The sequence below is a fragment of the Oncorhynchus mykiss genome, chromosome 23 (genome assembly GCF_057628025.1).
Source record: "Oncorhynchus mykiss isolate SJ-2025 chromosome 23, ASM5762802v1, whole genome shotgun sequence".
Classification (NCBI taxonomy): domain Eukaryota; kingdom Metazoa; phylum Chordata; class Actinopteri; order Salmoniformes; family Salmonidae; genus Oncorhynchus; species Oncorhynchus mykiss.
In genome coordinates this window covers 56,569,790-56,585,000 of record NC_143044.1, presented here as the reverse complement: position 1 = coordinate 56,585,000, position 15,211 = coordinate 56,569,790, and the positions used below count along the sequence as shown (strand labels likewise).

The 15,211-nt window shown below is 51.5% G+C and overlaps 1 protein-coding gene across 2 annotated transcripts in view; it reads right to left on the bottom strand.

The window, feature by feature from the left end:
• Positions 1–15,211, bottom strand: part of LOC110516810 (paladin) — a 162,936-nt gene that overhangs the window by 92,620 nt on the left and 55,105 nt on the right. For both annotated transcript variants that reach the window (XM_090217737.1, XM_090217736.1), the window contains exons 4-5: positions 10,019–10,198; positions 4,282–4,446 (exon numbers count right to left, since the gene is read on the bottom strand). In XM_090217737.1, the coding sequence (XP_090073863.1) occupies positions 4,282–4,446; positions 10,019–10,198 (345 nt within the window). The remainder of the gene's footprint in view (positions 1–4,281; positions 4,447–10,018; positions 10,199–15,211) is intronic.

The following is a 15,211-nucleotide window of genomic DNA, read 5'->3' as shown; positions in this document are numbered from 1 at the left end:
GAGCTAGAGAAACCAGAGAGCATCAGAGTGGAGCTAGAGAAACCAGATAGCATCAGAGTGGAGCTAGAGAAACCAGAGAGCATCAGAGTGGAGCTAGAGAAACCAGAGAGCATCAGAGTGGAGCTAGAGAAACCAGAGAGCATCAGAGTGGAGCTAGAGAAACCAGAGAGCATCAGAGTGGAGCTAGAGAAACCAGAGAGCATCAGAGTGGAGCTAGAGAAACCAGAGAGCATCAGAGTGGAGCTAGAGAAACCAGAGAGCATCAGAGTGGAGCTAGAGAAACCAGAGAGCATCAGAGTGGAGCTAGAGAAACCAGAGAGCATCAGAGTGGAGCTAGAGAAACCAGAGAGCATCAGAGTGGAGCTAGAGAAACCAGAGAGCATCAGAGTGGAGCTAGAGAAACCAGAGAGCATCAGAGTGGAGCTAGAGAAACCAGAGAGCATCAGAGTGGAGCTAGAGAAACCAGAGAGCATCAGAGTGGAGCTAGAGAAACCAGAGAGCATCAGAGTGGAGCTGGAGAAACCAGAGAGCATCAGAGTGGAGCTAGAGAAACCAGATAGCATCAGAGTGGAGCTGGATAAACCAGAGAGCATCAGAGTGGAGCTAGAGAAACCAGAGAGCATCAGAGTGGAGCTAGAGAAACCAGAGAGCATCAGAGTGGAGCTAGAGAAACCAGAGAGCATCAGAGTGGAGCTGGAGAAACCAGAGAGCATCAGAGTGGAGCTAGAGAAACCAGAGAGCATCAGAATGGAGCTAGAGAAACCAGATAGCATCAGAGTGGAGCTGGAGAAACCAGAGAGCATCAGAGTGGAGCTAGAGAAACCAGAGAGCATCAGAGTGGAGCTGGAGAAACCAGAGAGCATCAGAGTGGAGCTAGAGAAACCAGAGAGCATCAGAGTGGAGCTGGAGAAACCAGAGAGCATCAGAGTCTTATTACTGACGTTAGGAAACACTGCAGACCATTTGACCTGCTTTGTTTGTTCGTTGTAATGATTTTTATTTCTAATATCATTTTGATCCAATATATCTACTTGTCTTGAGTATCAGACCTGCAGAAATGATGGTATCTCGATGTGCTAGCTAGTCAGCTGACTGTTTGCATTTAAAAGATGCATTCTTGAGACAGCTTGTCGTTTCACCACTCAAAGCGTAAGAGAACTGCACTGCTGAGATGGCAGAGGGCTGCTTTGTAATGAGGATGACTAGTACTCTGGACTGATGTGTGGGGAGCTTTCAGCACCCGATTCTGCAGCAGAGGAAACATCACCCAGGTGGGTGTTACACGGGGCTGCTGGAGGAGTCCTTCAGGGGCTACAGAGAACAACGTCTGAGGACACATCTAACACCACAACCATTACCAACCCTGTCCCTACCAACCCTGTCCCTACCAACCCTGTCATTACCAACCCTGTCCCTACCAACCCTGTCCCTACCAACCCTGTCCCTACCAACCCTGTCCCTACCAACCCTACCAACCCTGTCCCTACCAACCCTACCAACCCTGTCCCTACCAACCCTGTCCCTACCAACCCTGTGTCATGACGTTGGCCTGGGGGTAGGTTTATGACAGTCATAAATACCTCTTCCCCCCTTTTCCTCTCTCTACCCTACTGATGTTACATTTGCAAACCCCTTGGTTAACATAGAGATTCTGGGAACATCAGAAGGTGGGGGAATTTAACTATATTCTGGTAATCCGACCAATTGAACATATGCGGTGGTACTTAATGAATATGATGTCAGTTCGGTTGTCATCTGAGACATTCTCATCAATGATAAGATGACAAACTCTACAGTGGAAAGTCTACACATCAGAGTTATCGGATTCACATGGAATTGTTGTTCAATTTAAATGTTTGAATATAAAATTATTCGTGATGGGATGAAATGTAATTTTAGCTTCTAAAATGTGAGAATTGGGTTTTCATAAGGTTAGGACTCTGCTCAAATCAGTGGCCCGCCCCTGTGAAGAGTCATGGGCTATAAAACTTTTCAGACACACCCTTCTCGCTCCACCATATAAAGCCTTGACGACAATATACAGTGGGGAAAAAAAGTATTTAGTCAGCCACCAACTGTGCAAGTTCTCCCACTTAAAAAGATGAGAGAGGCCTGTAATTTTCAAAGGTACACTTCAACTATGACAGACAAAATGAGAAAAAAAATCCAGAAAATCACGTTGTAGGATTTTTAATGAATTTATTTGTATATTATGGTGGAAAATAAATGTTTCATGTCGTTCTGCCCCTGAACAGGAAGTTAACCCACTGTTCCTAGACCAGTTAACCCACTGTTCCTAGTCCAGTTAACCCACCGTTCCTAGACCAGTTAACCCACTGTTCCTAGACCAGTTAACCCACTGTTCCTAGACCAGTTAACCCACTGTTCCTAGACCAGTTAACCTCACTGTTCCTAGACCAGTTAACCCACTGTTCCTAGACCAGTTAACCCACTGTTCCTAGTCCAGTTAACCCACTGTTCCTAGACCAGTTAACCCACTGTTCCTAGTCCAGTTAACCCACCGTTCCTAGACCAGTTAACCCACTGTTCCTAGACCAGTTAACCCACTGTTCCTAGTCCAGTTAACCCACTGTTCCTAGTCCAGTTAACCCACCGTTCCTAGACCAGTTAACCCACTGTTCCTAGACCAGTTAACCCACTGTTCCTAGACCAGTTAACCCACTGTTCCTAGACCAGTTAACCCACTGTTCCTAGACCAGTTAACCCACTGTTCCTAGACCAGTTAACCCACCGTTCCTAGACCAGTTAACCCACTGTTCCTAGTCCAGTTAACCCACCGTTCCTAGACCAGTTAACCCACCGTTCCTAGACCAGTTAACCCACCGTTCCTAGACCAGTTAACCCACCGTTCCTAGACCAGTTAACCCACTGTTCCTAGACCAGTTAACCCACTGTTCCTAGACCAGTTAACCCACCGTTCCTAGACCAGTTAACCCACCGTTCCTAGGCCAGTTAACCCACCGTTCCTAGACCAGTTAACCCACTGTTCCTAGACCAGTTAACCCACTGTTCCTAGACCAGTTAACCCAATGTTCCTAGACCAGTTAACCCACCGTTCCTAGACCAGTTAACCCACTGTTCCTAGACCAGTTAACCCACTGTTCCTAGACCAGTTAATCCACCGTTCCTAGACCAGTTAACCCACCGTTCCTAGACCAGTTAACCCACCGTTCCTAGACCAGTTAACCCACTGTTCCTAGACCAGTTAACCCACTGTTCCTAGACCAGTTAACCCACTGTCGGCCCTAATTATTCAGGCCAGTCCGATTAATCGGTCGAACTCTAATCTGTAGTGTAGACAAGCTGTCTACTGCTGGATCAAGAGGGACATTGGGTTTATTAGTAGGAGGAGGCCAGTATATTGATAGATAAAGAGGAGGTTTCTGGGTTTATTAGTAGAAGGAGGCCAGTATATTGATAGATAAAGAGGAGGTTTCTAGGTTTATTAGTAGGAGGAGGCCAGTATATTGATAGATAAAGAGGAGGTTTCTGGGTTTATTAGTAGGAGGAGGCCAGTATATTGATAGATAAAGAGGAGGTTTCTAGGTTTATTAGTAGGAGGAGGCCAGTATATTGATAGATAAAGAGGAGGTTTCTAGGTTTATTAGTAGGAGGAGGCCAGTATATTGATAGATAAAGAGGAGGTTTCTAGGTTTATTAGTAGGAGGAGGCCAGTATATTGATAGATAAAGAGGAGGTGTATGGGTTTATTAGTAGGAGGAGGCCAGTATATTGATAGATAAAGAGGAGGTTTCTAGGTTTATTAGTAGTAGGAGGCCAGTATATTGATAGATAAAGAGGTTTCTAGGTTTATTAGTAGGAGGAGGCCAGTATATTGAAAGATAAAGAGGAGGTTTCTAGGTTTATTAGTAGGAGGAGGCCAGTATATTGATAGATAAAGAGGAGGTTTCTGGGTTTATTAGTAGGAGGAGGCCAGTATATTGATAGATAAAGAGGAGGTTTCTAGGTTTATTAGTAGGAGGAGGCCAGTATATTGATAGATAAAGAGGAGGTTTCTAGGTTTATTAGTAGAAGGAGGCCAGTATATTGATAGATAAAGAGGAGGTTTTTAGGTTTATTAGTAGGAGGAGGCCAGTATATTGAAAGATAAAGAGGAGGTTTCTAGGTTTATTAGTAGGAGGAGGCCAGTATATTGATAGATAAAGAGGAGGTTTCTAGGTTTATTAGTAGAAGGAGGCCAGTATATTGATAGATAAAGAGGAGGTTTATGGGTTTATTAGTAGGAGGAGGCCAGGTCACCTCCTTCCTGATGGTGAGCTCCAGGGTCTCCACCGTCTCCTCCTTGTCCAGGCCATGGAGATTCTCATGGAGGTTCTCCTTCCTCCGCGGGGTGTATGGAACAAAGTTCTCCTCCAGGTGCAGGAACACCACCGGTTCCTCACGCACACAGAAGAACATCACCTCCTGGGAAGAGAGGAGAGAAATCATATGGCCTACATTCAAAAAGAGGCAGTAATTAATAAGATGATGTAGACAGGGGAAACCTGATCCTAGATCGGCCCTCTAAAACCCAGATACTTTTTTGAATACGGGCCCAGGAATAATAACAAGTCAACAGGCCAGTTATTTGGTTGTAGAATCTGTAAAGTTTTGTTCCAAAACCCAATTGGAAACATTCCGTTGTCATTTGACGTGAACCACATGAGTCAGGAATTGATCATGAACTCGCGGCTATATAATTACGTTCATTTCATTTGGATTACAGTGAGTTTCCATACTGGACTCACGACCCTGAGAGATATTCTTTATTTTCCTTCATTCCACATGGGGATACCTTCCAAATGGCACCCTATTCCCTATACAGAGCCCTATGAGCCCTGGTCAAATGGTACCCTATACAGAGCCCTATGGGCCCTGGTCAAATGGTACCCTATTCCCTATATAGAGCCCTATGAGCCCTGGTCAAATGGTACCCTATACAGAGCCCTATGAGCCCTGGTCAAATGGTACCCTATTCCCTATACAGAGCCCTATGGGCAGCCAGGGTTTGTGTTTGTGCTTAGTGGCGCAGTGCGTCTGTGCCAAAGCACGGACAGAGTACCTGACCCCTCAAAATATTTAAGAAAGAAAGAAAGAAAGACACAGACAGACAGACAGACAGACAGACAGACAGACGGACAGACGGGCAGACGGGCGGGCGGGCGGGCGGGCGGGCGGGCGGGCAGGCAGGCAGGCAGGCAGGCAGGCAGGCAGGCAGGCAGGCAGGCGACTCAGTGAGCATAGTCTTGCTATTAAGAAAGGCCATCGAAGGCAGACCTGGCTCTCAAGAGAAGACAAGCTATGTGCTCACTGCCCACAAAATGAGGTGGAAACTGAGCTGCACTTCCTAACCTCCTGCCAAATGTATGACCATATTAGAGATATTTTTCCCTCAGATTACACAAAGAAAAAAATCTCATTTTGATAAACTCCCATGGGTTAAATACCACAGTGTGCCATCACAGCAGCAAGATGTGTGACCTGTTGCCACAAGAAAAGGCCAAACAGTGAAAAATCATTGTAAACCCAACAACCCATATTTATGTTTATTTTCCCTTTTGTACTTTTAACTATTTGCACATCGTTACAACACTGTACACATTACATTTGTAATGTCTTTATTCTTTTGGAACTTCTGTGAGTGTAATGTTTACTGTTCATTTGTATTGTTTATTTCACTTCTGTTAATTATCTACTTCACTTGCCTTGGCAATGTTAACATGTGTTTCCCATAGCAATGAAGCCCCTTGAATTGAAATTGAGAGACAGACAGAGATACAGAGACAGAGAGACAGAGAGAGGAAGACAGAGAGACCGAGACAGAGAGACAGAGACACAGAAAGGGAGAGGGAGAGAGAGAGAGAAACATTGACCTAGAGAGACACAGAGAGAGACACAGAGAGAGAGACAGAGAGAGAGACAGAGAGAGACAGAGAGAGAGACATATTTCCCTCAGATTTCACAGATCCACAAAGAATTCGAAAACAAATCAAATTTTGAAAAACTGGGTGAAATTCCACAGTGTGCCATCACAGCAGCAAGATTTCGCGTTCCTAGGAAACTATGCAGTTTTTTGTTTTTTTACGTGTTATTTCTTACATTAGTACCCCAGGTCATCTAAGGTTTCATTACATACAGTCGAGAAGAACTACTGAATATAAGATCAGCATCAACTCACCATCAGTACGACCAAGAATATGTTTTTCGCGACGCGGATCCTGTGTTCTGCCTTACAAACAGGACAACGGAGTGGATCCTATGCAGCGACCCAAAAAAACGACTCCGAAAGAGAGGGAAACGAGGCGGTCTTCTGGTCAGACTCCGGAGACGGGCACAGCGCGCACCACTCCCTAGCATTCTTCTTGCCAATGTCCAGTCTCTTGACAACAAGGTTGATGAAATCCGAGCAAGGGTAGCATTCCAGAGGGACATCAGAGACTGTAACGTCCTTTGCTTCACTGAAACATGGCTCACTGGAGAGACTCTATCCGAAGCGGTGCAGCCAACGGGTTTCTCCACACATCGCGCAGACAGAAACAAACATCTTTCTGGTAGGAAGAGGGGCGGGGGCGTATGCCTCATGGCCAACGTGACATGGTGCGATGAAAGAAACATACAGGAACTCAAATCCTTCTGTTCACCTGATTTAGAATTCCTCACAATCAAATGTAGATCGCATTATCTACCAAGAGAATTCTCTTCGATTATAATCACAGCCGTATATATCCCCCCCCAAGCAGACACATCGATGGCTCTGAACGAACTTTATTTAACTCTCTGCAAACTGGAAACAATTTATCCGGAGGCTGCATTCATTGTAGCTTGGGATTTTAACAAGGCTAATCTGAAAACAAGACTCCCCAAATTTTATCAGCATATCGATTGCGCAACCAGGGGAGGAAAGACCTTGGACCATTGTTACTCTAACTTCCGCGACGCATATAAGGCCCTGCCCCGCCCCCCTTTCGGAAAAGCTGACCACGACTCCATTTTGTTGATCCCTGCCTACAGACAGAAACTAAAACAAGAGGCTCCCACGCTGAGGTCTGTCCAACGCTGGTCCGACCAAGCTGACTCCACACTCCAAGACTGCTTCCATCACGTGGACTGGGAGATGTTTCGTATTGCGTCAGATAACAACATTGACGAATACGCTGATTCGGTGTGCGAGTTCATTAGAACGTGCGTTGAAGATGTCGTTCCCATAGCAACGATTAAAACATTCCCTAACCAGAAATCGTGGATTGATGGCAGCATTCGTGTGAAACTGAAAGCGCGAACCACTGCTTTTAATCAGGGCAAGGTGTCTGGTAACATGACCGAATACAAACAGTGCAGCTATTCCCTCCGCAAGGCTATCAAACAAGCTAAGCGCCAGTACAGAGACAAAGTAGAATCTCAATTCAACGGCTCAGACACAAGAGGCATGTGGCAGGGTCTACAGTCAATCACGGACTACAGGAAGAAATCCAGCCCAGTCACGGACCAGGATGTCTTGCTCCCAGGCAGACTAAATAACTTTTTTGCCCGCTTTGAGGACAATACAGTGCCACTGACACGGCCTGCAACGAAAACATGCGGTCTCTCCTTCACTGCAGCCGAGGTGAGTAAGACATTTAAACGTGTTAACCCTCGCAAGGCTGCAGGCCCAGATGGCATCCCCAGCCGCGCCCTCAGAGCATGCGCAGACCAGCTGGCCGGTGTGTTTACGGACATATTCAATCAATCCCTATACCAGTCTGCTGTTCCCACATGCTTCAAGAGGGCCACCATTGTTCCTGTTCCCAAGAAAGCTAAGGTAACTGAGCTAAATGACTACCGCCCCGTAGCACTCACATCCGTCATCATGAAGTGCTTTGAGAGACTAGTCAAGGACCATATCACCTCCACCCTACCTGACACCCTAGACCCACTCCAATTTGCTTACCGCCCAAATAGGTCCACAGACGATGCAATCTCAACCACACTGCACACTGCCCTAACCCATCTGGACAAGAGGAATACCTATGTGAGAATGCTGTTCATCGACTACAGCTCGGCATTCAACACCATAGTACCCTCCAAGCTCGTCATCGAGCTTGAGACCCTGGGTCTCGACCCCGCCCTGTGCAACTGGGTACTGGACTTCCTGACGGGCCGCCCCCAGGTGGTGAGGGTAGGCAACAACATCTCCTCCCCGCTGATCCTCAACACTGGGGCCCCACAAGGTTGCGTTCTGAGCCCTCTCCTGTACTCCCTGTTCACCCACGACTGCGTGGCCACGCACGCCTCCAACTCAATCATCAAGTTTGCGGACGACACAACAGTGGTAGGCTTGATTACCAACAACGATGAGACGGCCTACAGGGAGGAGGTGAGGGCCCTCGGAGTGTGGTGTCAGGAAAACAACCTCACACTCAACGTCAACAAAACTAAGGAGATGATTGTGGACTTCAGGAAACAGCAAAGGGAACACCCCCCTATCCACATCGATGGAACAGTAGTGGAGAGGGTAGCAAGTTTTAAGTTCCTCGGCATACACATCACAGACAAACTGAATTGGTCCACTCACACAGACAGCATCGTGAAGAAGGCGCAGCAGCGCCTCTTCAACCTCAGGAGGCTGAAGAAATTCGGCTTGTCACCAAAAGCACTCACAAACTTCTACAGATGCACAATCGAGAGCATCCTGGCGGGCTGTATCACCGCCTGGTATGGCAACTGCATCGCCCTCAACCGTAAGGCTCTCCAGAGGGTAGTGAGGTCTGCACAACGCATCACCGGGGGCAAACTACCTGCCCTCCAGGACACCTACACCACCCGATGTCACAGGAAGGCCATAAAGATCATCAAGGACATCAACCACCCGAGCCACTGCCTGTTCACCCCGCTATCATCCAGAAGGCGAGGTCAGTACAGGTGCATCAAAGCTGGGACCGAGAGACTGAAAAACAGCTTCTATCTCAAGGCCATCAGACTGTTAAACAGCCACCACTAACACTGAGTGGCTGCTGCCAACACACTGACACTGACTCAACTCCAGCCACTTTAATAATGGGAATTGATGGGAAATGATGTAAATATATCACTAGCCACTTTAAACAATGCTACCTTATATAAATGTTACTTAACCTACATTATTCATCCCATATGCATACGTATATACTGTACTCTATATCATCGACGGTATCCTTATGTAATACATGTATCACTAGCCACTTTATACTATACTATGCCACTTTGTTTACATACTCATCTCATTTGTACATACTGTACCCGATACCATCTACTGTATCTTGCCTATGCTGCTCTGTACCATCACTCATTCATATATCCTTATGTACATATTCTTTATCCCCTTACACTGTGTACAAGACAGTAGTTTTGGAATTGTTAGTTAGATTACTTGTTATTACTGCATTGTCGGAACTAGAAGCACAAGCATTTCGCTACACTCGCATTAACATCTGCTAACCATGTGTATGTGACAAATAAAATTTGATTTGATTTGATTTGATTTTGAGATTTGTGACCTGTTGCCACGAGAAAAGGGCAACCAGTGAAGAACACACACCATTGTAAATATAACCCATATTTATGCTTATTTATTTTATCTTGTGTCCTTTAACCATTTGTACATTGTTAAAACACTGTATATATATATATATATATATATATATATATATATATAATATGACATTTGTAATGTCTTTACTGTTTTGAAACCTCTGTATGTGTAATGTTTACTGTTAATTTTTGTTGTTTTTCACTTTATATATTCACTTTGTATGTTGTCTACCTCACTTGCTTTGGCAATGTTAACACATGTTTCCCATGCCAATAAAGCCCTTGAATTGAATTGAAATTGAATTGACAGAGACAGAGAGAGAGACAGAGAGACACACAGAGACAGAGAGAGACACACAGAGACACACAGAGACGCACAGAGACACAGAGAGAGAGAGACAGAGACAAATAGAGAGAGACAGATAGAGAGAGACTAACGCGGTAGACTAACCTCATGCCCTTGACTCTGTAGTCTTTGGAGGACCTGTTTGAAGCCATTCAGGCTGGGCTGGCCCATGCCGTACAGCGGGTAGCTTCCTTTCACCTGGCGGTAGTTTGGCGCTCCGTAGCTGCCTGTAGTGTTGAGGACGTCAGCCTTGCTGTACACGTCCTGGACCATGAAGAACTCACCCTACAGACACACAGAACCGTCACTCAATCAAATACATGCATTTAGAAACACCCTTTTCCATCAACAGCTGCTGTTGGGGGTACAGTAGAGTCAGTACGGGCCCTGGGGGTACAGTAGAGTCAGTACGGGCCCTGGGGGTACAGTAGAGTCAGTACGGGCCCTGGGGGTACAGTAGAGTCAGTACGGGCCCTGGGGGTACAGTAGAGTCAGTACGGGCCCTGGGGGTACAGTAGAGTCAGTACGGGCCCTGGGGGTACAGTAGAGTCAGTACAGGCCCTGGGGGTACAGTAGAGTCAGTACGGGCCCTGGGGGTACAGTAGAGTCAGTACGGGCCCTGGCCCTGGGGGTACAGTAGAGTCAGTACGGGCCCTGGCCCTGGGGGTACAGTAGAGTCAGTACGGGCCCTGGGGGTACAGTAGAGTCAGTACGGGCCCTGGCCCTGGGGGTACAGTAGAGTCAGTACGGGCCCTGGGGGTACAGTAGAGTCAGTACGGGCCCTGGCCCTGGGGGTACAGTAGAGTCAGTACGGGCCCTGGCCCTGGGGGTACAGTAGAGTCAGTACGGGCCCTGGTCCTGGGGGTACAGTAGAGTCAGTACGGGCCCTGGTCCTGGGGGTACAGTAGAGTCAGTACGGGCCCTGGCCCTGGGGGTACAGTAGAGTCAGTACGGGCCCTGGCCCTGGGGGTACAGTAGAGTCAGTACGGGCCCTGGTCCTGGGGGTACAGTAGAGTCAGTACGGGCCCTGGCCCTACAGTAGAGTCAGTACGGGCCCTGGGGGCACAGTAGAGTCAGTACGGGCCCTGGTCCTGGGGGTACAGTAGAGTCAGTACGGGCCCTGGGGGTACAGTAGAGTCAGTACGGGCCCTGGGGGTACAGTAGAGTCAGTATGGGCCCTGGCCCTGGGGGTACAGTAGAGTCAGTACGGGCCCTGGGGGTACAGTAGAGTCAGTACGGGCCGTGGGGGTATAGTAGAGTCAGTACTGGCCCTGGGGGTACAGTAGAGTCAGTACGGGCCCTGGGGGTACAGCAGAGTCAGTACGGGCCCTGGCCCTGGGGGTACAGCAGAGTCAGTACGGGCCCTGGCCCTGGGGGTACAGTAGAGTCAGTACGGGCCCTGGCCCTGGGGGTACAGTAGAGTCAGTACGGGCCCTGGCCCTGGGGGTACAGTAGAGTCAGTACGGGCCCTGGCCCTGGGGGTACAGTAGAGTCAGTACGGGCCCTGGGGGTACAGTAGAGTCAGTACGGGCCCTGGGGGTACAGTAGAGTCAGTACGGGCCCTGGGGGTACAGTAGAGTCAGTACGGGCCCTGGGGGTACAGTAGAGTCAGTACGGGCCCTGGGGGCACAGTAGAGTCAGTACGGGCCCTGGCCCTGGGGGTACAGTAGAGTAAGTACGGGCCCTGGCCCTGGGGATACAGTAGAGTCAGTACGGGCCCTGGTCCTGGGGGTACAGTAGAGTCAGTACGGGCCCTGGCCCTGGGGGTACAGTAGAGTCAGTACGGGCCCTGGTCCTGGGGGTACAGTAGAGTCAGTACGGACCCTGGGGGTACAGTAGAGTCAGTACGGGCCCTGGGGGTACAGTAGAGTCAGTACGGGCCCTGGGGGTACAGTAGAGTCAGTACGGGCCCTGGGGGTACAGTAGAGTCAGTACGGGCCCTGGGGGTACAGTAGAGTCAGTACGGGCCCTGGGGGTACAGTAGAGTCAGTACGGGCCCTGGGGGTACAGTAGAGTCAGTACGGGCCCTGGCCCTGGGGGTACAGTAGAGTCAGTACGGGCCCTGGGGGTACAGTAGAGTCAGTACGGGCCCTGGCCCTGGGGGTACAGTAGAGTCAGTACGGGCCCTGGCCCTGGGGGTACAGTAGAGTCAGTACGGGCCCTGGTCCTGGGGGTACAGTAGAGTCAGTACGGGCCCTGGTCCTGGGGGTACAGTAGAGTCAGTACGGGCCCTGGCCCTGGGGGTACAGTAGAGTCAGTACGGGCCCTGGCCCTGGGGGTACAGTAGAGTCAGTACGGGCCCTGGTCCTGGGGGTACAGTAGAGTCAGTACGGGCCCTGGCCCTACAGTAGAGTCAGTACGGGCCCTGGGGGCACAGTAGAGTCAGTACGGGCCCTGGTCCTGGGGGTACAGTAGAGTCAGTACGGGCCCTGGGGGTACAGTAGAGTCAGTACGGGCCCTGGGGGTACAGTAGAGTCAGTATGGGCCCTGGCCCTGGGGGTACAGTAGAGTCAGTACGGGCCCTGGGGGTACAGTAGAGTCAGTACGGGCCGTGGGGGTATAGTAGAGTCAGTACTGGCCCTGGGGGTACAGTAGAGTCAGTACGGGCCCTGGGGGTACAGCAGAGTCAGTACGGGCCCTGGCCCTGGGGGTACAGCAGAGTCAGTACGGGCCCTGGCCCTGGGGGTACAGTAGAGTCAGTACGGGCCCTGGCCCTGGGGGTACAGTAGAGTCAGTACGGGCCCTGGCCCTGGGGGTACAGTAGAGTCAGTACGGGCCCTGGCCCTGGGGGTACAGTAGAGTCAGTACGGGCCCTGGGGGTACAGTAGAGTCAGTACGGGCCCTGGGGGTACAGTAGAGTCAGTACGGGCCCTGGGGGTACAGTAGAGTCAGTACGGGCCCTGGGGGTACAGTAGAGTCAGTACGGGCCCTGGGGGCACAGTAGAGTCAGTACGGGCCCTGGCCCTGGGGGTACAGTAGAGTAAGTACGGGCCCTGGCCCTGGGGATACAGTAGAGTCAGTACGGGCCCTGGTCCTGGGGGTACAGTAGAGTCAGTACGGGCCCTGGCCCTGGGGGTACAGTAGAGTCAGTACGGGCCCTGGTCCTGGGGGTACAGTAGAGTCAGTACGGACCCTGGGGGTACAGTAGAGTCAGTACGGGCCCTGGGGGTACAGTAGAGTCAGTACGGGCCCTGGGGGTACAGTAGAGTCAGTACGGGCCCTGGGGGTACAGTAGAGTCAGTACGGGCCCTGGGGGTACAGTAGAGTCAGTACGGGCCCTGGGGGTACAGTAGAGTCAGTACGGGCCCTGGGGGTACAGTAGAGTCAGTACGGGCCCTGGCCCTGGGGGTACAGTAGAGTCAGTACGGGCCCTGGCCCTGGGGGTACAGTAGAGTCAGTACGGGCCCTGGGGGTACAGTAGAGTCAGTACGGGCCCTGGGGGTACAGTAGAGTCAGTACGGGCCCTGGGGGTACAGTAGAGTCAGTACGGGCCCTGGGGGTACAGTAGAGTCAGTACGGGCCCTGGGGGCACAGTAGAGTCAGTACGGGCCCTGGCCCTGGGGGTACAGTAGAGTAAGTACGGGCCCTGGCCCTGGGGATACAGTAGAGTCAGTACGGGCCCTGGTCCTGGGGGTACAGTAGAGTCAGTACGGGCCCTGGCCCTGGGGGTACAGTAGAGTCAGTACGGGCCCTGGTCCTGGGGGTACAGTAGAGTCAGTACGGACCCTGGGGGTACAGTAGAGTCAGTACGGGCCCTGGGGGTACAGTAGAGTCAGTACGGGCCCTGGGGGTACAGTAGAGTCAGTACGGGCCCTGGGGGTACAGTAGAGTCAGTACGGGCCCTGGGGGTACAGTAGAGTCAGTACGGGCCCTGGGGGTACAGTAGAGTCAGTACGGGCCCTGGGGGTACAGTAGAGTCAGTACGGGCCCTGGCCCTGGGGGTACAGTAGAGTCAGTACGGGCCCTGGCCCTGGGGGTACAGTAGAGTCAGTACGGGCCCTGGGGGTACAGTAGAGTCAGTACGGGCCCTGGGGGTACAGTAGAGTCAGTACGGGCCCTGGCCCTGGGGGTACAGTAGAGTCAGTACGGGCCCTGGTCCTGGGGGTACAGTAGAGTCAGTACGGGCCCTGGTCCTGGGGGTACAGTAGAGTCAGTACGGGCCCTGGCCCTGGGGGTACAGTAGAGTCAGTACGGGCCCTGGCCCTGGGGGTACAGTAGAGTCAGTACGGGCCCTGGCCCTGGGGGTACAGTAGAGTCAGTACGGGCCCTGGCCCTGGGGGTACAGTAGAGTCAGTACGGGCCCTGGCCCTGGGGGTACAGTAGAGTCAGTACGGGCCCTGGGGGTACAGTAGAGTCAGTACGGGCCCTGGGGGTACAGTAGAGTCAGTACGGGCCCTGGGGGTACAGTAGAGTCAGTACGGGCCCTGGGGGTACAGTAGAGTCAGTACGGGCCCTGGGGGCACAGTAGAGTCAGTACGGGCCCTGGCCCTGGGGGTACAGTAGAGTAAGTACGGGCCCTGGCCCTGGGGATACAGTAGAGTCAGTACGGGCCCTGGTCCTGGGGGTACAGTAGAGTCAGTACGGGCCCTGGCCCTGGGGGTACAGTAGAGTCAGTACGGGCCCTGGTCCTGGGGGTACAGTAGAGTCAGTACGGACCCTGGGGGTACAGTAGAGTCAGTACGGGCCCTGGGGGTACAGTAGAGTCAGTACGGGCCCTGGGGGTACAGTAGAGTCAGTACGGGCCCTGGGGGTACAGTAGAGTCAGTACGGGCCCTGGGGGTACAGTAGAGTCAGTACGGGCCCTGGGGGTACAGTAGAGTCAGTACGGGCCCTGGGGGTACAGTAGAGTCAGTACGGGCCCTGGGGGTACAGTAGAGTCAGTACGGGCCCTGGCCCTGGGGGTACAGTAGAGTCAGTACGGGCCCTGGCCCTGGGGGTACAGTAGAGTCAGTACGGGCCCTGGGGGTACAGTAGAGTCAGTACGGGCCCTGGCCCTGGGGGTACAGTAGAGTCAGTACGGGCCCTGGGGGTACAGTAGAGTCAGTACGGGCCCTGGCCCTGGGGGTACAGTAGAGTCAGTACGGGCCCTGGCCCTGGGGGTACAGTAGAGTCAGTACGGGCCCTGGTCCTGGGGGTACAGTAGAGTCAGTACGGGCCCTGGTCCTGGGGGTACAGTAGAGTCAGTACGGGCCCTGGCCCTGGGGGTACAGTAGAGTCAGTACGGGCCCTGGCCCTGGGGGTACAGTAGAGTCAGTACGGGCCCTGGTCCTGGGGGTACAGTAGAGTCAGTATGGGCCC